Source organism: Carassius gibelio, chromosome B11 (assembly GCF_023724105.1).
Source record: "Carassius gibelio isolate Cgi1373 ecotype wild population from Czech Republic chromosome B11, carGib1.2-hapl.c, whole genome shotgun sequence".
NCBI lineage: Eukaryota > Metazoa > Chordata > Actinopteri > Cypriniformes > Cyprinidae > Carassius > Carassius gibelio.
Genome location: NC_068406.1, coordinates 21,700,339 through 21,724,764, shown reverse-complemented (window position 1 = coordinate 21,724,764; position 24,426 = coordinate 21,700,339). Strand labels below are relative to the sequence as shown.

Genomic DNA, 24,426 nt, shown 5'->3' with positions numbered 1-24,426 from the left:
GAGGGTTAAAGGACCACAGATGGCAGGTCTCTTTGAGCAGGCAAGAGCTTTTTGAAGGCCATTGAGGGCTCTTGAATTGAACAAATTAGCACCAAATTATTGTGATAACCCCTAGCCTCTAGTTCATTATTTATACTTCTAGAAAGGGAGGGTTAGAAGAGTGAGCAGGGCTGTGGGGTTGAAGCAGATTTAGTTCATATGTTCTCAGATTGATGCAGGCTAAATTACCCTGTTGACTTTGAGGGCCTTTGATCAAATACCTGCTGTAATTAAACCGCTCTGAGAGGTTTAAAGGTTTTAATGAATAACCAGTGTGTTATGTGTCAGACTGACTCCCTCATTCCAAGAATTTTGTTTTGTTAAAAATTATTTTTCTGGGAAATTAATGATCTCATGGTGGTTCAAAGGTTTTGGGCAGTTTATGTAAATCCCTGCTATGGGATGGGCCAAGATGGTCGACGAATCAGATACTTGTCCAACTTTTGAATTGAAACTGTAACTGTTGAATTTGAAACGCTGTTTTCAGTAGCACGATTAATGGATAAACCCAGCATTCAAGAACAGATTAAAAGCTACGCAGGAGAGTCGTAATGTTGAACAAAAGAAAATTCTAATTGTTTATCATCTATCACTACTAATGTGTATGAATTTGAAATACTGTTTTAGATACCACCATTTATAGATCATGGATATCATAGATATAGATCATTTATGGGTAAACCCAGTATTTAAGAACTGATTATTAAATAAATAATCTGAAGTCATAATATTGATAAAAAGTTAAGGTCAAATCAATTGTCATCTATCTCTGTGTATGAATATTTATATTCACACACACACAGGTCAAACCTATTTTACTGGAACTAAAATGTCACCATTTATTGGAAAACCTGAATTATCTCTTTTACTGTATGGATTTGAAACAATGATTTAGATGCTACCACTTTTTCAGTAAACCTGAAATTTAAGTGTAAAAACAAGAAGTGTTAATAATGTTAGAAACTTTTCATTTCTAGTATTTCTGTGGCACTTGGCCATAAATTGCATTTCTTTCAGTCTTGCACATCATGTTACCCTCTTTATTTGAATTTGTGACAGAAATCCACTCTCCTGGGTCTGTTGACAACCAGGACAGGGTGCAAGCTTGTCTCTTATCTTCACAAGGAGATGCATCTCCGAGCGAAGTGGGTCCTGTGTACTCGCTCTAGCTGGACAAGGGGCAACGAATCTGTGCTCAAGGCTCTTGATCATGGAGGCAATTAAACTCAGTTTCACGCCTCATCCCCAGACGCAGCTGATACCCCCACTCCTCCTTTTATCTGTCTTCATTAAAGCCAGCGGGCAGCCTGTCAAATGACGGAGCGAAAAGAGAGCGACCCAAACAAACGCCTCAGCCAAAATGTCCAGAACTGAAGTGTCATTTACAGACATTTTGTGTTCAGAAGGCTGAAGGGCATAATTGTTCAGTTTACTTTATGTACAGCCTAATATTAAGTTCCTCTTAAGGAAGCTCAGAAATGGACCAAGATAGGGCTCAGCCATATGTCCAAAAATATTATCATGATATTTCTTTCCATATCATGCAATATCAGTATTTATCAATATATTAATTTACCATTAATGGGGAAATGCCTTCCACATGTTTTTAGACCTTGAGAACGAATGTCAGTGAGACTTGTTTGCTTGCAATTAAACTATGCCTAGTAGATGTCTTTTAATTTTGGGTTCTGTGAATTTTGTTTTACTTTACACAAAATTCAGTTTTCAGTCTTTATTTTTTCTGTATTCTTCGATTTCATATTTAACACAAAGTAACCATCAAAATGATGTAACAATAAAACTTTTTTTCAGATAAGATGCTGCACGACAAAACTGTATAAATTGGATGTAAAAATATCTTGGCTGTTTGATATTTCTTTAAAATAATCGTAATATTATATTGAGAAGTACATAATAGTAATATATTTCTGTCATAATTTCTTCAAGTTAAACTGAACTCTTATTTTCGTTGTTTGTCTTGAAGATCTATGAGCTTCAGTGTATGTTTGTTAGTTGTTTTTTTTTCTCAAATGAAATGGTGTGTGTGTTCATGTCTCATATTGAAACACCAGATGGTGAAAACGTTGTTAGCATCATGCCTGTTTGGGTTTTTTGTATAGTGGACAAAACAACAATACCATTTGTGTACAGAGACACACGCAGAACATGCAGACATAAGACACATGCACTGACTCGTTGTTTATTTCTGCTTTGTGATCCGCTATAAAGATTGAGGAAAAGTGTCCAGAACTTATCATTGTTAACAACATAAATTATATTGGTATCTCTATGATATTGTTCAATCCCTAGACCTAGACAAAGATAACCTTTTTTCTTGACCTTGCTTTTTTTGAGGGTGGGATGTTGATGTCGTTAAGACGCGGGAGGAAATTGAAAGGACTGCTGGTTCGATACCTGCAAGAAACGAGCCATGCGGCTCACTGTTGTGCCCTTGAGCAAGGCACCTATCTCAGGGTGCTCCGTGGGGATTTTCCCTGTAATAAGTTAATGAGATTGTTCTATGGCAAAAGTTACTCCAGCAGATTCAGCTGGCCCTGGTTGTTTGATGCGACTTGTTACAAGGAGTTTCTGATGCATATTGCTCTATACACTGTAAAAAGACCATGACTGGCTGAAATTGCCTGGGAATAAGTGCCCAGGGTTTTTTATAAGTCTGCCAGGAAACAATGTTTTGATTACAAGCTGCCAGGTTGAGTCAAGTAATTACTGGATTTGCCAAGCTTTTTGCCAGGTTAGTGGCTTCAGTGAGTGTTCATTTGAAGTATGTGAAGGCTATGACATTTAATTGCTCACTTGCCGTTAAGTTGTGCTATTTTGCATAATGGAAACATATTACTTTGAATATTTATATCATTTACAGAAGAGAATATTACAGCAAGATGCAGTGTCCTGCCGATAAATTGGGTTCAACCTCATTAAACAGTGCGAGCAATCTGTCAAACAACTTGACATTGCAATCCTAGCTTATGAAACTATTGGCTTATGACTTCAATTGAAATATTTAGTGTGTCCATGCTTTGGACAGCTTGGGTAGTACACTTATTTTTTTCTCTCTGCCACTTCACTCACAATCTGTTTTTCCACCCTGTATACACGAACATTCAAAAATTTGGGGTCTGAGATTTTGTTCATCAAAGAATTCTGAAAGTGGTTCCACAGACAAAAATATTAAGCATATTACAAGCACAGCTGTTTTCTACTATATAATACTAAGAATATTTTCAACATTGATAATGTTAAGATAATATATTTTTCTTGATCAGCTAATCAGCATGTTAGAATAATGTCTGAAGGATCATGTGACACTCAATACATGCATCACAGGAATACATTTTTACAATATATTTTAATCAAAATCCATTTTTTATTGTAATAATATTTCACAATATAACTCCTTTTTTTCTGTATTTTTGATCAAATGAATACAGCCTTGGTGAGCATAAGAGGATTCTTCCAGAAACATTAAAAAGATTTTTAAAAGAAAGGTTTTTGTGGTGCTAATTATTATTGTGCTATTTATTTAATAATGAAGCATTGGTTTAGTGCAGATAATTATTTGTATTAATTTTGTGTTTGTGTTTTTTTTTTAAAGATATTTTGCAACATTTTAGAAGTTTCTAAACATTCTGTAATATTCTAGTGGTTTCTGGAATATTCCAGAACATAATGGGAGGAGTCATAACAGACAAAAATTATGCAACGTACACTGAATTTTGTATGACTCACTTTTGTAAAATGTTTGATAAACTGTTGTTAATGGAGTATTATGCCATTTTTTTATGCATGAGTTATAACAGATCAGCTGTTCTTTTTATCATTCATTTTCATGATCATGTCAAACATTATGAAGAAACCTTGAGAAAAAAAAGCAAAACAACATTTATAAAAGTCCTCAGCTCTAAAGTTGCATGCAAATACCACTTAACTTCAAGAACCACAATGTAGAGTTTTATCACGTGAAACCACTTAGTTAGAAAAAGTAAATGGAAAAGCAAGAACATTTTGAAATATTTGAATAACTTTCACACGACTGAAAGTTATGTTTTAGTTACTCCCCAGACATCGAGTGATTAGTTCAAAAGTCATAGTGTAATGCAGAAGAGGTCAGGTTTGTTGACCCCTGTGTTAATTACTCAGCACTGGCAATTAACTACTGCTCATCTAATCTCTTAATCCCATCTGACCTAAAGACAAGAGCGCTCTGAAAGAAACCAGGGTTTAGAGAACACTAAAACGGCTCAAAACCAAATGGAGATGTCAGAATCACTCCATTCTCCTCCAGTCCCGTCTCCTGCTCGCTGGCCGTCTGTCTGCCACTGGATTATCAGATGGGATGGATTTTTCGGATTTTATTAGGCACGGCCTCAAATTGAGTTCATGTTTCTTGACCTGGTGATATATATGTTTTAAATATATGTTGAACAGTTGTTTATAATAGACCAGATTAGTGGAAAAAATAATGTATTTGCATATTTATTTCTTTTAGGTATTCAGATGAAATACAACATGAAACAAAGGCAAAACATACAGTTTTTTTTATTTATTTTAATTTACACATAAAAGGTTGTCTGACACCTAATATGCATGTGGATACTTTGCGAAATATATCATGCCTCGTGATTGCAATCCAAAATAAAGCATTAAAAACAACAGAAAGTTTGCATTTCATAAAGACATTGCGTTAAATGTTGCATGCACTGCAAAAAATTAGTATCATGCTCAGTATTTTTGTCTTGTTTTCCAGTACAAACATCCTTAAATCAATATTAATTTTTATTTGAATACATTTACTTAATATGCAGAATTAATACACGAAGTCTTGTTTTCTAAGAAACTGAACACAAAAAGTGAGTTCATGCTTGAAACAAAAACAAATATCTGTTAACTGGGAATGAAAACATGTTTTCCCTTTGAATTAAGTTCATTTTCTGAGCCCTTTGGCAAATATTTATTATTGTTTCATGCATAAATTCATTTCATTTTGATCTATTTCACAGTAAACAACATTTCTCGTCATTTTGCTTCCCAAATAAATATGTTTTGATTTAAGAGTAGACATTTGGATTGGTAAACAAGACAAAAACATTGATAAAAAGCAGAAAGCTGTGATCAGTAAACATGATTAAACTCCAGTTGTTTGGAGCAGAGCCATTCAAACCTTTTAACTGTTTTTTTAAATTAATGAATAGATGAATGAATAAAAAGTAATGGAATTTTTTTTTTTTACAAATACAACTCATTGTGGTCTCTAGATATTTACATGTATAAATTGATGTATTATGTTCCATTCAATTTATTCCTTACATTTTCTTTACTTGTTTTAAAACATATTATATTTATCTTCATTAAACCAGCAGAAACCTTGAGAAATTATATTACTATATTACTACTACTTAGGGATATGCCGTTATCACATGTTCATGTTGCGATTAATTGCTGATGCTTTTATCACGGTAAACGGTATTATCACAATATTGAAATTTTGTTTCAAAAAGTGGCCATAATACAGTATAACAGGTTTAATAACTTTTTTCATATAACAAAAATAACTCAATATTTAAATACAATAAAACGGTACAGAAAAAAATATAAAGTTAAACGTTTTACACAGATTAAAGTGCAGAAGAACTATAAAGACCAGTAGGTATTACTTTACAATAAGACCTCTTTAGTTAACCTTGAGCAATAGCTACAATTGCTACAGAAGTTATTAATCTTTGTTAAAAAATACAAGTCTTAGTTCATGTTAGCTCATTAAATAACACAGCTGCAACTTTTGATTTTAACAATGTGTTATTAAATATTGGAAAACCTATAATTTATATAACCTATAATAATTTTTTATTGGCAGTTTATGTTAACTAATGAATTAACTAATGTTAATTAATGAAGCCCTGATTTAAAGTGTGAACAATAAAGAATCAAAACATTTTCAAACAATATCTAAGGTATTTTGTAGTCCAGACTAAAATGAAAAAAAAATGAATAGCCCATTAAGTCTAAATAATTAAGTATATGGAGCTGTGATGAACAACACAGCAAATCCACAAATCTAAATAGCTATGTAAATCTATTTAACAACATTTTAGAAAGTAGCACAGCTGCTTTATTTATGGGGTTTCCAGTGTAAGGGCTGCATTTTCTGCATTTTAGCGCCATCTGCTGTCATAGAGTGGATGTGTTTTCACATGTTCCCTATGTACTACTGCCACTTGGTTGTTTACATCAGAGTGCACACCTGTCTTTCAAGCAGCATACAGCGGTGTTGTGCATTTTGACCAGTTGATGGGAAAAATATTCTTTAAATGCATTTCAAATTCTGAATAATTTGTAATGTATAATTGTTCACAGTATTTAGAAGTGCCCACGATAACGGTATACATTACCGTCATATATCGCATTACCGAATACCGGCACATGTCTACTATATATATATATATATATATATATATATATATATATATCTCATTAGTAGCAGTGCGATGTGTCTGTAATGTGTTTATACAACAGTTTGACGACAGAAGTTTTTTTTTTTTTTATAAAAAAGCAAGAATAACGGAATGCTTTTTAAAAACCTTCTTTTTTACAGAACTATTTCCATTTGCCACAGATTCAAATCTCAAGCTGAGCCCAAGCCTATGTTACTAATTCGAAAGCGAATTTAGAACTAGTAACAAAGTAACGTTGAGTTGCTTCTTTCAAAGCTTATTGCTTTATGTTTATTGTATTAAAAGCTCACATCTCTGAAAACATCAACAAGCTAATTTTCAAATAAACATTATCTTTATTAACAAACCGCATATTTGAAGTCTAAACAAATAAATTCTCACCTAAAAACTCTTAAAACTACATTCTGTGAAACAAAAACAGTTCTATTTATAAAATGAAAATGGGTCTGCATGTCAGCCATGACCGGCTATGAAAAATACTGCAAACAGAATGAAACAAACGGTGAAACATTTGGAATGCTGTTATCAGCACAATATCGCATTGCTGGAAACAGAAATCAGCCAATCGGATTTAAACTAGAGAGAACGGTTGTAGAAATGTATGTAAACATATATTTCAACTTGATAGCTTATATGCAACTCAGTTTTTATTTAAATACTGATTATTAAATAAATGCAATTCATTTATTATTAAATATTACTTTTGTTCTTGGTTTTCTTTTCTGTTAACATTGTATTATTGTATTATTTTGTTTTATTTCATCACTAGGCTTTTTGCCTTTCCTTGGATGTTATTTCCCTACTTCTAACATGAAAGACTATCATATTTTCTCTGGGAGCTTTTAAGGAGTCATGACAAAGGGCTATAGTAGTAATGGACATGTGTTGTGAAAAGCACCATTCAAATCAAGGTCCAAAAGCAAGATTAAAGAAAAAGCTCAAAGCCTTTGGGAAGGAAGCCTCTTGGACATTTGGCAGAATTACGGCCACAAATTTAACATCCATTCCGCCCCATTCCCTCTGGGGTGTCGTCATGCCAGGAGTCTCTGCAGTGCGCTGGCAGAGTGTGCATGTTACCCACCTCTTTGCACTTTTCCCCATCACTCCCAAGCGCCACGTTATGTGACCCGAGAAGCCGGCACACACAATTTATGACCGCGTGTCAGAGTAGCCTGCACCATTAGTGTAATTCTAGGACTGGAGCCAGTATCCCGTGAATCAATTGCCATGATTGAGTGGGAGATAATTAGCTGGCCCTGATTGCACACAACAAAGAATAATACTTTTGCTTAAGTACGCAGCACACAAACTACATTTCATGACTCAGTGGAGTTTAATTTGGGAGTGTTTATTGCTCCAAAACCTAGTGAGCTGCCTTTAAACGCAGCATCTAACTGACAAAGAACTTAAGTGAATGATTTGGAACAAATTATGTTCCTCAGGCGAAGCACATCACATTTAATTCAGTGAAGTTTAGTGTTAGCATGTTGCTTAGCTGAAGACATGATACTAATGCATAGCTTTAACTTGACTGTTTTATGATAGCACTTTATAGTTGGGTCTCATTTGCTAACATTAGTTTAACTCACATTGAACAATATAATTTTTAACAGCATTTTAGTTATTTATTGTTTCGTTTAGTTCATAGTGCATTAAGAAATGTTAAAGGGATAGTTCACCCAAAGATGAAAAGTCTGTCTTTTTCACTTTTTCCCCCCTAAAGTTGTTCCAAACCTGTATGAGTTTTCTTTCTTTTGTTACACACACATAAAATGTCTTTTGAAGAATGTGGATAACCAATATATTGCTTTCTTTTGTGTGCCACAGAATAAACTCATGCAGGTTTGGAAAAACTTGAGTTTTCATTTTTGGGTGAACTATTCCTTTAAAAGATGAGCTTGATTTTAGTATTACCAAATGTTGAAATTGACTAAGATTAATAAATGCTGTAGTATTGTTCACGTTAACTAATATAGTTACAAAAAAGAAAAAGATTGTAAAAAATAAGTACCGACTTTCCTAAAAGTTGCAATAAGTGTGTATTTATTCCTATTTGGATCTGATTTCTCTCCCTACTTTTCCTGAGTTTATGATTATTCATTAGCTATTTGTTTTCCAAATACTTTATTTCACTTAGCAGAGCATTTATTAGCACACCAAAACTCCTGGGTCCTGGAGGCACTCCAACACTGCAAGTTTTGTGTGTATTCTTAATCAAACACACCTGATTCAGGTCATCAGCTCATTAGCAGAGACTCCAAGACATAAAACATGTGTCAGAGAAAGAAGACATGCAAAATGTGCATTGGTGGGGTGCCTCCAGGACCAGGGTTAGAAACCACTGCATTAATGAACTCCCTTGTCAATGCAAAAAATAAAAATAAAAAAATGAAGCAAAAACTAAACAAACAGAAATGGGCACATTTATCTTGATTCTTCAAATCTAGAGACCGTAAGCAGTTTTGTGGAGGTTGCCTGCTCTTCACCAGCTGGCATTTTATGGGGTTTAAAATGTTATAAAAATGTTTCCGCTTTTGTAGAAGTGGTATATTTCTCTCTCATTTCGCTGAATGACAACCTTCGAAAAATCTTAGAAATGTCACTTCCAGTCTGGTTCTTTCCCTGTGACAGACGTTTATGGCATTACTTTCATGAAGCCTTGTCACGCTTTGTTCAGCCAACCTGCTTCAAGGTGTTTTTCTTAAAAGCTGTAGATGAGAATGAACAGACTGCATGGCTGAATGGCTAGTAACATAATGCAGTGCATTATTACAAGGCCATCAGCAGACGTTGCCATCATGTCTTCAGTGGTGTGTATAATTCACAAAATGCTTCGTAAATGGGGCTGAATCAGTTCATGTGTTCAGAGCTCTGCTGCGGTGCTCCTCGTTGTGCCGCATCTTTATAATATTTACTCTATTATAACATATGAGTCATTTATAGTAGGATACTTTATGGAGATTTTCATGCAGTATTATTATTATCAATAAAAATACATTTTTGTTTAATTGAAAAAAAAAAATCTGAAAATTAACTAAAATGTACATTTTTTGGGGATTATTTTTAAGTTTGGGGTATGTGTTGTATTGAAAAACGTGGAACATAAAGACTTAAAACACATCACTGTGCTGAGAAATGTAACATTGTTCAACATTTTTGAATTTCAGTGTATTAACTTTAAATGTGCTTAAAATATTTAATGCTTAAATTAAATACTAGTTCTAAAATAGCAGTAATAGATTATAAACAAAATAAAACTATACAAAATATTAAGAGAAAAATTAATTAAATAAATACTAATTTAAACATTTTAAATTACAATAAACCTTTTTTCTTTACAATAAGTCTATTTTTCTTTTAATTTTATGGTAAGAGCAACTAATACTGTATATATACACCGATACTAAATTTTTTCTGCCATTACCGATTATTCAGAATGAAATCTGCCGATACCGATAATCTATTTTTCTTACGGGAAAAAAAGCTCTCCAAGCTAATGCTGTAACCATGCAGGGACGCTTCTTATTTGGTACATTACTATAATATTAGAGGGTAAAATTAACAAAACTAAACTATTATATTCAACTGAGGGTGAGTAGATGATGACATAAATTTCATTTTTTGGGTGAACTATCCCTCTAAGTACAGTTCAGCTTTTACATTTCTCTATGCGTCAAATAAAATAATTTTGATGAATTTCAGCTAGCAAACTGGAGTTGTGCCAAGGGAATATATGATGAGGGGGGTTCCCTCAACATTTCCATGTTTGAGTGCTGTAAATCCACCCGCAGGCGTCCTTAATTTTACTACAGGAGGTCTTAAAACCTTCATTAACATTCATGTTATGCCTCCCGCATACACCACCAAAAATAATAGGTATCAGCATGGTTCACCCTGTAAGTCGCTGCTTGATTTGAAATGTCTCCTGCAAGTGTTATCTTTTAGCCTTGATTAATGAAGAGTGTCATTGAACATAATACAGCGTGACACAAGACGTGGGTTGCACCAAACCATCTTTTTCATCTGTAGTATTGTGATTTTGAAATATTATTCGTGTGTTAATTGAACATCCCAGCAAAATCTCAAGCTGACAATCATTCATTTCATCTTTAGATCATGACTTTCTCTCTGTGTAGGTGCATAAATGTGGCAAACACACACATACTGTAATCTTTATTTGATTGTGGGGTATCGGTGATTTTTGTTTAGTTGTACAGTCACTCAAAAAAAATTTTGGAGGCCATCACAGTTTCCCCTTTTGATTACTCAAACACTCAAGAGATGCAAATATAAATCCAAGTCTCGAACAAATGAGTAATTAAAATTTGAAGGGAATCAATCATTTCCCAAATCCCATCTGAATGAAATATTCTTGTGTGTTCCTGAAAATATGAAAAACCAAACAATCGTGGAGCTTCACTGTGTTGAAAATATGCCAAACGTTTTCACAGGGGTCTTTCAAAGGGGATTTACTTGATTTGAAATATTTGTCATTATTAAACTTGAGATGACTGCTGTCATGCCATCAAACTCATTTCTTCACATGTGCACCTTCTGAGAAATTTCTTTAGGCTATTGAAATTCATTGCATTCATTTGTTATGTACTTATTAGCAGACTGATGTGGAATCTGCACTCACAGATTTTCATTCAGTTTGAATGTCATCTTTCATAAAGTTATAAACATCCCAGTCCCTTTTAAGTTATTAAATTCATTGATTTAGATAAATGTTATGGGTCACCATTTACTAATGTAATTTGTTACGCGTACAATGGGGTCTACAAGTGAAAAGGCTACCATTTGTATTTTTAATTTTATGTGTACACATTTTTTGTTAATTTGTTAATTTTGTGCAATTAATTATGAAAAAAAAAATGATTTTAATTAAATTAACACATTCAATGCACAGTTTTTAATGAATGAAATTGTGATTGATTTTGTGCGATTAGTTGTGTATAGTAAACATTTTTTTTAATAAATATGCGATTAACGCAGCGCACATTTTCTGTTTGACCCGTTGCGTAGCCCATAGTTGGAGAAATGGAGATGCTGTGTTGCCAACTTAATGTGCTTTTACTAATAACAAATGTACTTTTGCATAAAGCATCTATATTTGTCCATGCCTATGTTGATTAGAGTAAAAAAAAAAAAAAAAAAGTATTAATTTAAGGTACATTTATAACATAAAATGTGTGATTAAGTTGCGATTAGTCACGAGTTAACTCATGACAATCATGCAATTAATCGCGATTAAATATTTTTATCGACAGACAGCCCTAATTTAAAAACATACATTTAATAATTTAGAGCACTAAAGTAGATATAATGAATTGTAGTCTTATATTTAACAAAATGCTTTTCATTAGATTTAATCTCTATCAAATACGAGCAGTAGACAGTGATGACTTGTCTGAGGTACATAAAATGCTACATGACATTTTGTTTAAGTGGTTTTAATGACGTCCTTTGTTGTTGAGACACTATTGAACGATAACATGAGGGGTGCGATGTTTATTCATTTATATTTTGCCTTAAAACTGGTAATAAAGAGGATGGGGTGTTCATTTGCTCTCCTATTGCCTGTCCACGCACTGTGAGCCTCCGCTGACTGCACGCACACCTCCTCAAATAAACGAGGTCTTAACACTTGTCACAGCACATCAAAGAGCATCACTGCAGCATGCACCATGCAACACATTTTTTCTTATTTAAATCTAATGCACATAATTCCACAGACTTCTCCATAAATAATGTGCACAAAATTTAAAAAGTCAGCAGTTTCCATCTGGGCCTAGTTATTGGACACATTAGTTCCACAAGCAAGATGGTGGTATTGTAGGCCTGAAAGAGGGCTTGTGTAAAGCGTGGGCTCTGGATCCTTTCATAACAGTTCTGATCCAGGTTGAATTGATGAAAAGACCCATATAATTTAATTGCCTTCGGAGAGGAGCGGCGTGTTTCTCCCGCCAAGTCCGCACTGCCGAGAGACCAGCTGCTGCATCACTGCTTACCTGTTTTATCATAATTGTTTTGGCATCGTTCAGAAACAGGGATTAATGTAGACACAGTTCACTGAGCCGCTGCTCTGCAAAAAACCTATTTATCACCGTCTTTTCTTTTCGCGGAAAGTGCAGGGCTGCTTCGGAAGCTCCCATTGCAAACGTGGCTTTGTGTTCATTTGACTGGCCTCAATAAATCAACAATTCTGAGTCGAAAGGCTTCAGAGGAAACGGGGGAGTCAGGTCGCTTTCTTTAATCGCTTCAAAAATAAAAATGGCGATTTGAACGCAGCCTGATGCTGATCTTTTAATTAGACCACATGGGCACACACTCATGCATTTTATATATTTTTTTTTAATGATTATTATCTTATTTTAACAAACAATTCCAGCCTGGCGAGATGCTTCCTGTGTGGCCAGTTTCAACTGTTGATGTCATCAGCGTCTGGAATGACTCAGTCCGTGAGTGATGGAGCTCATTTTTTAATTTTTCTATCAAACGCCAACACAGTTTATGAGTCTAATCTAATCTGCCAACAGACTCTTCTGTTTGATGGATCTCCTCACTCTGTCTCTTTCTGTGAAATTATGCAATGATTAATCTTTAGAGGATATCAGGATGACAGGACAAAATTGTGCTGTTGAAAACAGTTACTCCACAGCATCTTTGAAGTGTGGATACTTACCTTAATTATGTTTGCTTAATCCAGAAGAATTGTGGCAATGTCTCCAAGACACTTCAAGAAACCTACCTGCAAAGCTACGTGAAAAACAATGTGCAAGTGCACCTAGGACAAAAGCTTTTTTTTAATGCATAGTGTGGTCACACCAAATGTTGATTTAATTTAGTGAAGTTAATAGAAGTTAATTGATCAAATCTATTTTCGAAGGCATCCTCACTTTACAGCTTTTTTACACAAGTGCATAAAACTTTGCATAGTACTGCAGCTTTGCAGGTTTCTTGAAGTGTCTTGGAGACATTGCCTCAGTTCTTCTGGATTGAGTCTGTCTCAGTTTGTTCTGTTTCTTCATGTTATTCCAGGCAGACTAATGATGATCAGATCAGATCTCTGTGTGGGGCACTGGCTGCTGTCAGATTCCTTGTGCAAACAAAAATCTGACTGGATTATTACATTTAATGGCAAAAATAATGTTTGGAAATGTAAACCGATATTTCCTACTGACACACTACAGCAAAACATATAAATAACTGACTTAAAATCATTTTTTCCTGGTGAAAATACTAGTGCCCTAAGATTGTTTTATATGTGACCAATGTACTGCATGCAGCATTTAAATGAGGTATATTTGCATACATCCTGTTTTCTCAGAATTAGGTCCGTAAGTCTGCGAACATTTTGAAAATCTGTGTCAGAATTGAATGCAGACCTGCAATTCATGGAAATAGTTTCAGAATTTTTCCATGAAATATATTTGTTTGTATATATTTAAAATAATATATTTAGCTTGTTTATTAAATGGGTGGGAACTTTTGAACACAATGAAGATGGCCAAATTTGTCTTATTTTGTTGAAATATAATTTTTTTCCATTTAGTTCTGCCCTTCGTAAGCAACAGAAGATACTTGTATGTTTCCCGGTACACAAATGAAGTACAATTTACCTTGATCTTCAAATTTCATGTTTTCACCCCCCAGCTCTTAATGCATCTTGTTTCCTTCTGGAGCATCAGTGAATGTTTGAATCTTTTTAAATAGTTGTGTTTGAGTCCCTCAAATGTCCTCAGTGTGATAAGGTGTATCTCAAAATCATAAAGTCACTGCTGGAAAGGGATCAAATATGTAAAGATGTTGGAAAACTGAATAATCTACAGGACCTTAAAGATTTTTCTGAAGAACGCTGCTCAGTTTAACTGTTCAGAGCAAACAAGGGACTCATGCACAACCATCAAAAAACAGAAAGACAGTCGAGGATCATCAGGTAACAGAACACAGTATTAAGAACCAAGGGTTCCCAAACTTTTGAGTGGGGTTATTTTAATAATTTCTGCATTTTTTTTGTCTTGTGGAATAAATGTTAAAATATTTTATGTACAATATCTTACTCAGGACAGTACTAAATAAAAAATAACATGCATTTAGTATGATCTCTCTTATTTTTTGAAAATTACTCATATTTTCACAGATTCTGCAAGGGGTGCCCAAACTTTCGATCCCCACTGTATAGTGGGGCCAACAGATCTTTGAAAAAATGATTTTTTTTTTACTGAATTTAATTCTGATAATTAAAACCTTAGAAAACATTAAAACCATGGGCTATGATTCTGGCTGAATAAATGTTATGTTTTTTTTTGTTTCTAAACTTTTAAACATTTGAACAGTAGTGTGTAATATATTTACTTTATATTATTATCAAATGTATCAAAATTCCTTTGTACCAAAGTTCCAGCTTTCAGTGAATCATAACATGCTTTTTAGAACTTTCTCAAATCATGCTGAAGAACATGATTATCTTTTCTTTACACTCTTTTGTTTTGATCCATCAGTCTGCTTCAGGGTGATATTTAGTACCTGAGCTAATATATCTCCCTGGTACAGATGATTTGTGTTTAGCCCTTTTATAGAGGAGAACAAACAGCAGATGCCAGAAGCTCAGTTGGACCTGGTTGCTGTTAATTAATCTCAGGTGAACTGCAGGAATGCTCTTCTGTCCCTGAGAGTGTGTAGACACTGCGTCAAACTCTCTCCTGCCAGTGTGTTTCGGTCAGTGTGAAAGACAGGTTTCAGACACACAGATGCTGTTGTGATTGGTGTCGGTGTGTTCTACACTGACAGTAATGGGCAAATAAAAATGTCCAACACTGTAAGCGGGACGTGAAGAGCTCTTCAGTGCCTCCGAGTGCAGAGTTGTAAAAGATTATCTGCTGGTTTTATCTCCTCAGCTTCCAATCCAATTCCACTCAGCAGGGGAGAAAACTGAAGTGAAAGAATATATATATATATATATATATATATATATATATACTACTACACACACACACACACAGTATATGTGTTTTTTTAATTCTCTCTTGTTCACCAAGACTCCATTTGTTTGATAAAAATATACTGTACAAACAGTAATATTGTGAAATTGTATTCGTTTGACTGCCATCACAAATAAATTAGATTTAAAAATATATTACAATAGAAAGCAGTCATTACTTCTATCTTCAGTGTAACATGATCCTTCATTTCTTAATAGATTGTTATTATTCCTATTTACTATGTGTCCTGTTTAATTGAATTCATTTATTTTGATTTACAGAAAACACTCTCATTCATGTTATTCATTGTACAAATTGTAGATATAACAAGATGTTAATTAAGTGTCATTTTAAAGCGTTACCACTATCCTTCAAACCACTAGGTTTGTCCCATTTTTCAGCAAGAAGCATTAAATAATTAAAAATTTGAGAGAATATGATTTATTTTATATATTTTAATAAGTACAGGTTGGAGTTTGTTGTTCACTTTTACATAAAAATATATTTTACACTGAATAACAGTAGAGCACCATTTCACTGATATTATTATTTACATTTCATTTAAAACATTGAAGTTGAAGTTATATTGCTATATTAGTTATTTTGACTGAGGAAATGGTTTTTGAAGATTTCAATATTCACAAACCTTTACTAAACTGCAAGGGTTTTCATAGAGAACTGATATTTTAATCTATCTCGTCTCTTCGACAGGCCCCGTGACCAATGCTGTTATCATACCAGCACCTGCCAACATGTTCCTTGCTGACAGCCATCCATCCGTCCCACTGCCTCGGTTCAGTCGCCACCTGAACCCCTCCGAACAGGGTGACGGCACGGGCCCCGGAGGCATGTGTCTGAGACTGGGAGCCGACACACAGGTAACGACTGAAACACCGCTTGCGATTTAAAGGCCACATCTCATGGAAAATATGATGAGGTCCACTGTGAATGTTTATGAGATGTCACAATCGCTCATTTAAAACAACAGAGTTACATTTACTTATCAATTCATATTTGGTATGCAGGAACTTGGCCTTCCCTGAGAAATACAAAAGGTCACATGCAAAGGTTTAGCCAAAGCCAGAGCTCATTTACATATAAATGTGTTAAAAGATGCGGAAGCATAACATTCTCTGCTTCTATAAATCAGACATCATTAAGAGCTTGCTGTATGTTAGGACTGAATAATGTAGCCAGAATATTTGATAGTGTATAATAAATTATTTATCTATGTTCTTTTTTTTTTTTTATCGTCTTATTTAATAGTTTCAAAGGATTATTCTTGCTGTGGTTCTGTTCTTTAAATGCACATTTCAAAGTATAAGTAAATAAGGATGTTTCTTGATTTTTACTTTCACTTAAGCACAGTAAGATTTGAACATTATATTAATAATTTGCAGTTATGTGCAGAAACGTAATTTTCTTGAAGCAGTTTGAAATGATTTACAGAAATTAGCATAAACATGTTTTTGCTTCAAAAATTTAAATCAGCAACTGAATTTATCAGTTTCTTTATTTCCAAACTTTTCAATGGTAGTGTATAACATATCTTCTGTTATATATTTAAAATCTTTCTTGTCTTGATTTAATGAAGAAATATAGATTCCATTAGTGCCCGCCCACTTTTTCAGCACTGTTGGTTCTGGAAGAATTTTTTTCCCCAAAGTGATTTTAAAAAGTATTTGTTAAAGCATTATAAGTCATGAACCAAACCAAGAATGCTGCGAATCTTTTTTCTGCTGTGACTCTGATTGCTGGGATTTTCTGTACAGCATTGTAGGAGCGGGTGATATACTGTTCCAGTAGATTAATCAGTAGAAATCTGTCAGCTGGTTGAGATTGTTGACAGTCCTCTCTAGCAGTAACACGCTCACATGCCATTGCTGTGCTATGTGATCATGATAGCGTATCATTTGTATACATTTTTAAGCATTTTGGTTTAAAAACAACTAATTTTAAGCCATTGAAATGCAATACACATGCTCTCAGAGAGGCATGTGCACTTGATGATCATAGAGCGCTGGAGTATTTTATATTAACAAACCATACATCAATGGAAAACTTATTTATTCAGCTTTCAGATGATGTATAAATCTCAATAAAAAAAGAAAAGACATTTATGACCGGTTTTGTCTTCCTGGGTCACATATATATCATTACCATGAAATAAAATTACTCATATTGTGATATAAATTTTTTGGTCATATCGCCCACTGCTAGCATCATGGGAAATGTAGGTTTTATTTTTATTTATTTATTTTTTTTTACCAGCGATTGAGCTGTTAAATATGATTATTTTAAAACAGAAGTTGATGATGGACTGAAGATGAATGCAACATTTATTAACAGCCTCGGAGCTCTTTAGCTACCTAAATGTTGCTAAATATATCTTCTAAATAAATAATATTGGTCACAAAATAATTACAAATCCAACATGAATATCCAGCCATCCTCAAATGCATATTCAGGTGGTTGTTCTTTTCCTTTAATGCAGATGTTTAAGTTTCACTGACACTTGTAGAAGGTGTAACAGCTGCATTTGGGTGATACGATTAGTTCCAACCTTTTGTTATCTTTCTTTCCTTTCTGCATATCTGCCGTTTTCCTCTTCCTCCCCCCCTCTTAGCTTATTTACAGAGCGGCTAATCTTCCAGCCTCTGGGAGAGCACATGACATCTGGAAAACATGCTTCTTTCACCTCTGCACATTGAGAGGGATCTTAAAACAAATGTGCATGAATACTTCTACCAGGAAGCAGGAATAACTTTGACCCAGAGGCTGCACCCAACATCACATATTCAGCATGACTGGCGTTCCACACGGCGTCTAAATTAAAGCTGCTCTGAGAAAATTAATTTCTCTTATGGAATTGTTTCTCTTATTCGCTCGGAAGGCGAAACCCGGCCTGAATTGAACCGCTCGACGCTCTAAATAATCGCGACTCGAGGGGAAAGTCTATTAACAGCCTGACTGACTCTATTCAGATGGAGGTCAGCGGTAAGATGGGTTTCCATCAGACCTGTTGCCATCCTGAGTGGAGCTTGAGGACAGTGGGTTATGACTCTGAACTTTGCATAAAGATATTAAAGCTCTTATTTGGCCCTGAATTAGGCAGCTCATGATGGTGAGCTAAAGGTTACTGCCGGAGCTACAGAGGTCAACCGCTCTGCTTTCATAACTTATTCTGAAGCTATTTTTTATTAAGCTTAATCGTCTGCGATATTTGCCAGCTGTCTTTTTATCCTGAAAACATTTCACTTTAATTGAGCATTCGTGTTATTTTGCATTGGTAACAAGCCTCCACAATCTTTCCTGGTTGCGGTTGCCAGATTACAAGAGTTTAAATCCTCTGTCCAGTGGATTACTTGATGTGTCCAGCTTGGCAACCTTGCACATGTGCTCTCTCTGTATTACAATAAAAATGCTTCTGAGCTGAAAACACAGACAAAAAAATGTAAGTTTCATTTTGTGGTGGAAAAAAGTGCTAGTGAAAATTAGACTCCTAAAACTAATTCTACAGATTTATATGCACTTTGTATCCTACTTAAAACTTGTTCTTAATTTTGATTAAAAAGCAGTTGTGCTGCTTACTATTTTTATGGAAACAGTGGTTCATTTTTTCAATTATTGGTTCATGTTTTTTTTTTTTTTAAACATTATAAATGTCTTTACTGTCACTTTTGATCAGTTTATTTTGTCCTTTCTTTATAGTATTAATATTATTAATTGTTTAAAAGTATTTCTTTCAATACAAATTTTTACTGCACACATACTTAAATGGTAGTTTAACCAAAGCCTCCACAATAAGGAAATTATGTAGTGTCTTTGGGTGTTTGTATGAGCACAATCAAACTACTATGCTGAGCAGCAGCACCTGCTTTACTCCTCTTTCTGTGAAATCAGCAGCTCTACTGTATCCATCGAGGCAGGAACGGTAAATTCCCACAGACGGGCACTGATGGTCCGTAAATCAGCAGAGTAAGATGGCAGGATCTGGGAAGGGCTTTTAAAAAGAGATTGACCTTGCTGAGATTTTCATTGTCAGCCTTAATAATCTCGTTGGACCCTTGGAACAACGTCATCCCCTGCACAATCCCCCAGACACTTATTCACTGTCAGCAGTGATCAGCCTGCAGGAGACGGCCATGATTAGACTTGGTTTGTAATTGACCCTCTACCGTTTGGCACAGCTACTTCAGGGAAATGCCACACAAAAACACCTTATTTGCACAGTCGGTCATTATTGTAGCTTAACATGCTATTATGTTGATGTTTAAAGTGATTTGCTTTGTCTTTTCACTCTCTCAGGGGCTGGAGGGGACATATTTGGAGAAAGCAGACGAGCTCTACTCTCTGATGTGTGCTGTCACTGACAAGGTAAGCGGGGAAGTTCACCGCTACTGTCGTTACTGTGAGCTGAATTTTAGCAAGGCTTTTAAGGCGGAGATGGTTTGTAGCCTGTTGGCTTTGATTTTTTAGATGATCAGCTTGACGAGAGTGGAGATGGAGCACTTGTCATGAGTAGTGTGGACTAGTGCTCATCCAGGCAGAGTAATCAACACATAAATGCCAATTTAAGATGGCTAACAGCTATACCCATCTGGGCAAAGAACTCAACCTTTTTATATGAATTGCAATCAAATATTGTTTAAATAAAATGTTCAGCAAATTAAGGTTCTTTGCTATGATATCCAATGCGAAATTTCTCTGCCTATACCGATAACGGATTATTCAGAAAACTGATGATGATAGATTGGTTTTCTTAAGGAAAAATCTCTCTCATCTAATGCTGTAAACTTATACAGGGAAGCAATTAATTTGTTACATTACTATAATAATAGAGGTTAAAATTAACAACAGAGACCAAACTACTGTATTCAACTGCTATTTATGTTCAGATATAATAATCGCAGTCAAATAAAAACTGAAATGTTTGAGTACAACTCATTTGCACGTACGGTAGTTTTCATACAAACTTTTCTTTGTCAGATTTATTCAAATACACATAATTATCAATATTAATCTCCCTCTAGTGTGTTTTAATGCTAAATATCCAACTGTGAACACTGGATAACTTTCCTTAGTTTTACTTTATATTTCCTTTACTTTAACATAGTAGATGTAGTACGTCTGAATTTCCTTCAGACTACCCATATTCATACTACATAGAACGCACTTTTTTTGTCTTAAAGTTCAAATTCAAATGTAGTACCTATTCCGACAGTACGCGATTTCAGATACACTGTTTATTTCTTGTAACAAAGAACAAATCTCTTTGTGAGTACTGGACAGGAGGTGCATTAGATATAATGTTTGTTGAAGGGAAAAACATGGACATTTTCCATATAAGCATATCATTGCTTTTATCAGACGTCACAAATTATTGTCTGATGTGCTGGTGCATCCCTAATTAAATGTGGCTTCAAGGCAAGCCAACCAGGCAGGGTAGGTGATTTGGTTCAAAACCATTTTTTGTTTTGCTGGTTGAAAGTGTTCACATTCCGATAGCAATCACCAAGTTAAGTGGTCTAAATGTATTCATATCGTGTATGGAAGCCGTAGGATCCTTAAATGTTTGCCCAATCATAACGCTCAGTCAGAGGCCTGCAACCCTCCACCAACGCCATCTCACGTTCACATGTTTTTTGGAGGAGGCTTGGCTTTAGAGAGTGATCTGCAGATAGTGTGGGATCTTATGCTTTTATAGCTAGCTCGCTCTCTGAAATCACCAACCTTTAATTTTTGACGTGATCTACCTTCCCATTCGACTGGTAGACTGTAAAATGAGCAAAACAAAAATCACATAGACTATCATTCACTGAGGAATAAATGAATAAATTCTGAATTAATTGATAATAGTAGTGTGTTAGGAAAGGGTTTCCTGGGACAAGTCGGCTATACAAAATATTTACAGCAGCACGCTGTGATTTACAGAGGCGATCGATACAATACTACAATCTGTCATATAGAGCATCTCACTCACTGGCTCTTGCAGGAAATGAGCCACTTGCACACATCTGTCAGAGTCTCGGCTGATTCACACCGCCGATAGAGCAGCTCCACTGGGCCGCTCTTATCCCAGAGTTCTGCCTCTCTCCTCGGGATGTTGAAAGTGTATTTGAGAGCAAACGAAGGAGAACACCATCAGACTGGGCTTGAAGCTGAACTGATTAACACACAAAGCCTACTGTAAGAGTTTATCTTCTCTCAGCTCAAGCCTTTAGAGTAGCGGAGTGCCTTCAGTAGCCAATCCTACTGAAAATGTGACACCAAATTGTTGTATTCTTAATTTTATGAGCTTCCTTAATTAAGAGGGGGTGTCTGTATAATTTCGGCCTTTTTGACATCAGTTGTTCAGGGAATTAAATACAGGCAAAAGCACAAGCTGTGTACCTCATAACTCTGTCCAAATACATTATTTTAGCCTCTTTAAAATGTCAAAGTACAGTGAGGCCAGATGGTCCCAGCAATCCTGTCCATCTGGAGGGACCGACGGGTGTTTTGGGGTTTGTTGCCGTTATCTGCCTCCAAACGCGTTCAGGTCGCCATAGAGGTTGTTCCCTCTTCCTCATGGACCTCCTGACGCTTTTAAAGGGAGTTCAGCTCTTGCAGGACCATTAAGTGGATTAGTTTCACTCACTCAAAAGGGAGCTGGATCCTGCAGGAGAGCTCAGAGCCTGCTGTGTTTATTCAGGAGATGTACAGTATGTAAATAAATATTTAACTGGAGAGCAGGATAATTTTTTTTTACCCTCCCTACCGTCTTAATCTGGGGGAAATGTGCATCGCTGTCACCCGCCGTTTGCCTGCATGGGAGGAATCGAGCACAAAGGGAATGTCAATATTTCCTCCGATGGATTAAGGAAGCTCTAAAACGGGATTTGATGACCTCAGCGAAAATATATGATGAAACTTGAATTCTTAGCCGCAGGTGCAGTTTTTTTTTTCTTCTATATGAAATAACCTCACCTCCTCATTTACACAGCTCATCTTCTAATTTATATATGCTTGAGATTTAGCTCTTTTAGATTAAAGGAATATTCTGGGTTCAGTACAAGTTAAGCGCATTCGACATCTGGGACGTTTTTTTCAGTAACCACAGAAAATAATATTCTCTTTGCCAAGTTCTTTAAAACAAACACATTGTTTTTATAGTAATGCTTTTACAACCTAAGCGTATGACAAACTGCTGTACTAATATAATGAGCTGTGGTTGCTCCAGTCACAATATAATATAATATAATATAATATAATATAATATAATATAATATAATATAATATAATATAATATAATATAATTAGTTCTTTCAAATTATTAATCACGATTAATAGCATCCAAAATGTTGTTTATATAATATATGTGTGTGTATTGTGTATATTTATTATGTATACATGAATAAACACACCTACTGTACAGTATATATTTTGAAAATATTTACACTTATTTAATATAAAAACGTAGGATATTTTTCTTAAATATATACATGCATGTGTGTGTATTTATATATATGTAATAAATAATATACACAGTGTACACACACATATATTTTGTTAGCAAAAACTTTTATTTTGGATGCGATTAATCGAGATTAATCATTTGAAAGCACTAAAATAATATATAGAGTAAGATAAGCTGTAGTAATTCCTGTCACAAAGTTCATGGAAATATGATATATATCAAATTTTTGTTGATTGAGAGTATTATTTGAGACATTTGTACAATAATATGTTTGTTTAAATCTATTAATTCTGACGTATGTGCCTCACATACAAGTGAATATCTGTCCCAATAATTTCTAGAAAGTAATCCATAAGAACACGTACAGTATGTGTAATTGTGAACGACTGGAAAGGTCATGGAGATTGAAAGTGTTGGGACTCTGTTTGTCAAACAGCGATGTGATGATAAGTGTGGCTCTGTTCTCTGTCAGAGTGTGTTTGGTGATGGGGAGAACACTAAAGTTCGAGTGTCTGAACTGGAGGAGGAGGTGAAGACCCTGAAGAAGATCAATAAAGATCTGTATGAGTTCTCCACTCAGCTCCTGACCAAACCCAGCTAGAAGAGCTTCCAGCTGCAGAGGTCCTCCGTCAGAACAGTCGGATCAGTACCAGAACAACGGGAGAGAAAAATGCATCAATTGTGCCCAATTTTTACGTCCTAAGTGCAGGATTTTTTTCACATCCTTAAGCACAAGGACCTGGAGGTATATTTGTAGTGTGTTTATGTGGTGACATTTACTTTCTGTATTATCGTAGGCATAAACTTCAATTATTTGGTGTTTTTTTCTTAAAAAAAATATTTTGAACTGTACACTTCATTAAAAAAAAAAGTTGCCTAAAAATCACAGGTGTGACATTGTAATCATTTTTCAGCCTCTTTATTTTCATTCCAACCAGCACGTAAGACACAGATCTTTGAAAAGATTAAAAATACTAATAAACTGGTGATGTGTCTACCTAAAAGCTTATTTATTTATCGTTACCAGCCTTTGAGAACTTGAGTTTAACCCCATCACGGTAAATTTGGGAATTATTTACTGATAATTTGATTGGTAACTGCAGTATTTCTCTGTTTTGGTGTGTTTTGTGAAACGTAAGTCACACAATTAATATAGAATAATATTCCATAACATTTCCTTATTTTTTTTTAAGGAGAAAATGTCAGAGTATAACATGATTGAAAAGAAAGACAAAATAAGAATAATCTTCTCACAAATTGCATTTTTTTTGTGTGTTATTTTTATTGTTACTAACATTTAAATGCTTCTTTAGTTCAGCCCTGTCAAGGGAAATAATATAAATTATATACTTGTTGGCTAGATAACTGCAGTATTTTGTAAAACCCAATTAATAAATAATACTATTCCATCACATTTAAATAATTTTTTAAGGAGAAAATGTCACAGCAAAACTGGGTTGAGCAGAAATGCAAG

At 34.8% G+C, this 24,426-nt stretch overlaps 1 protein-coding gene across 1 annotated transcript in view; it reads left to right on the top strand.

Moving 5' to 3' along the window:
* The window catches only part of LOC127968540 (WD repeat-containing protein 18), a 55,268-nt gene extending 31,329 nt beyond the window's left edge, over positions 1–23,939 (top strand). The window contains exons 8-10 of the mRNA XM_052569823.1: positions 16,205–16,371; positions 19,802–19,870; positions 23,425–23,939. Coding sequence (XP_052425783.1) covers positions 16,205–16,371; positions 19,802–19,870; positions 23,425–23,553 — 365 coding nt within the window. The 3' untranslated portion in view covers positions 23,554–23,939. The remainder of the gene's footprint in view (positions 1–16,204; positions 16,372–19,801; positions 19,871–23,424) is intronic.
* The last annotated feature ends 487 nt before the right edge of the window (positions 23,940–24,426 follow it).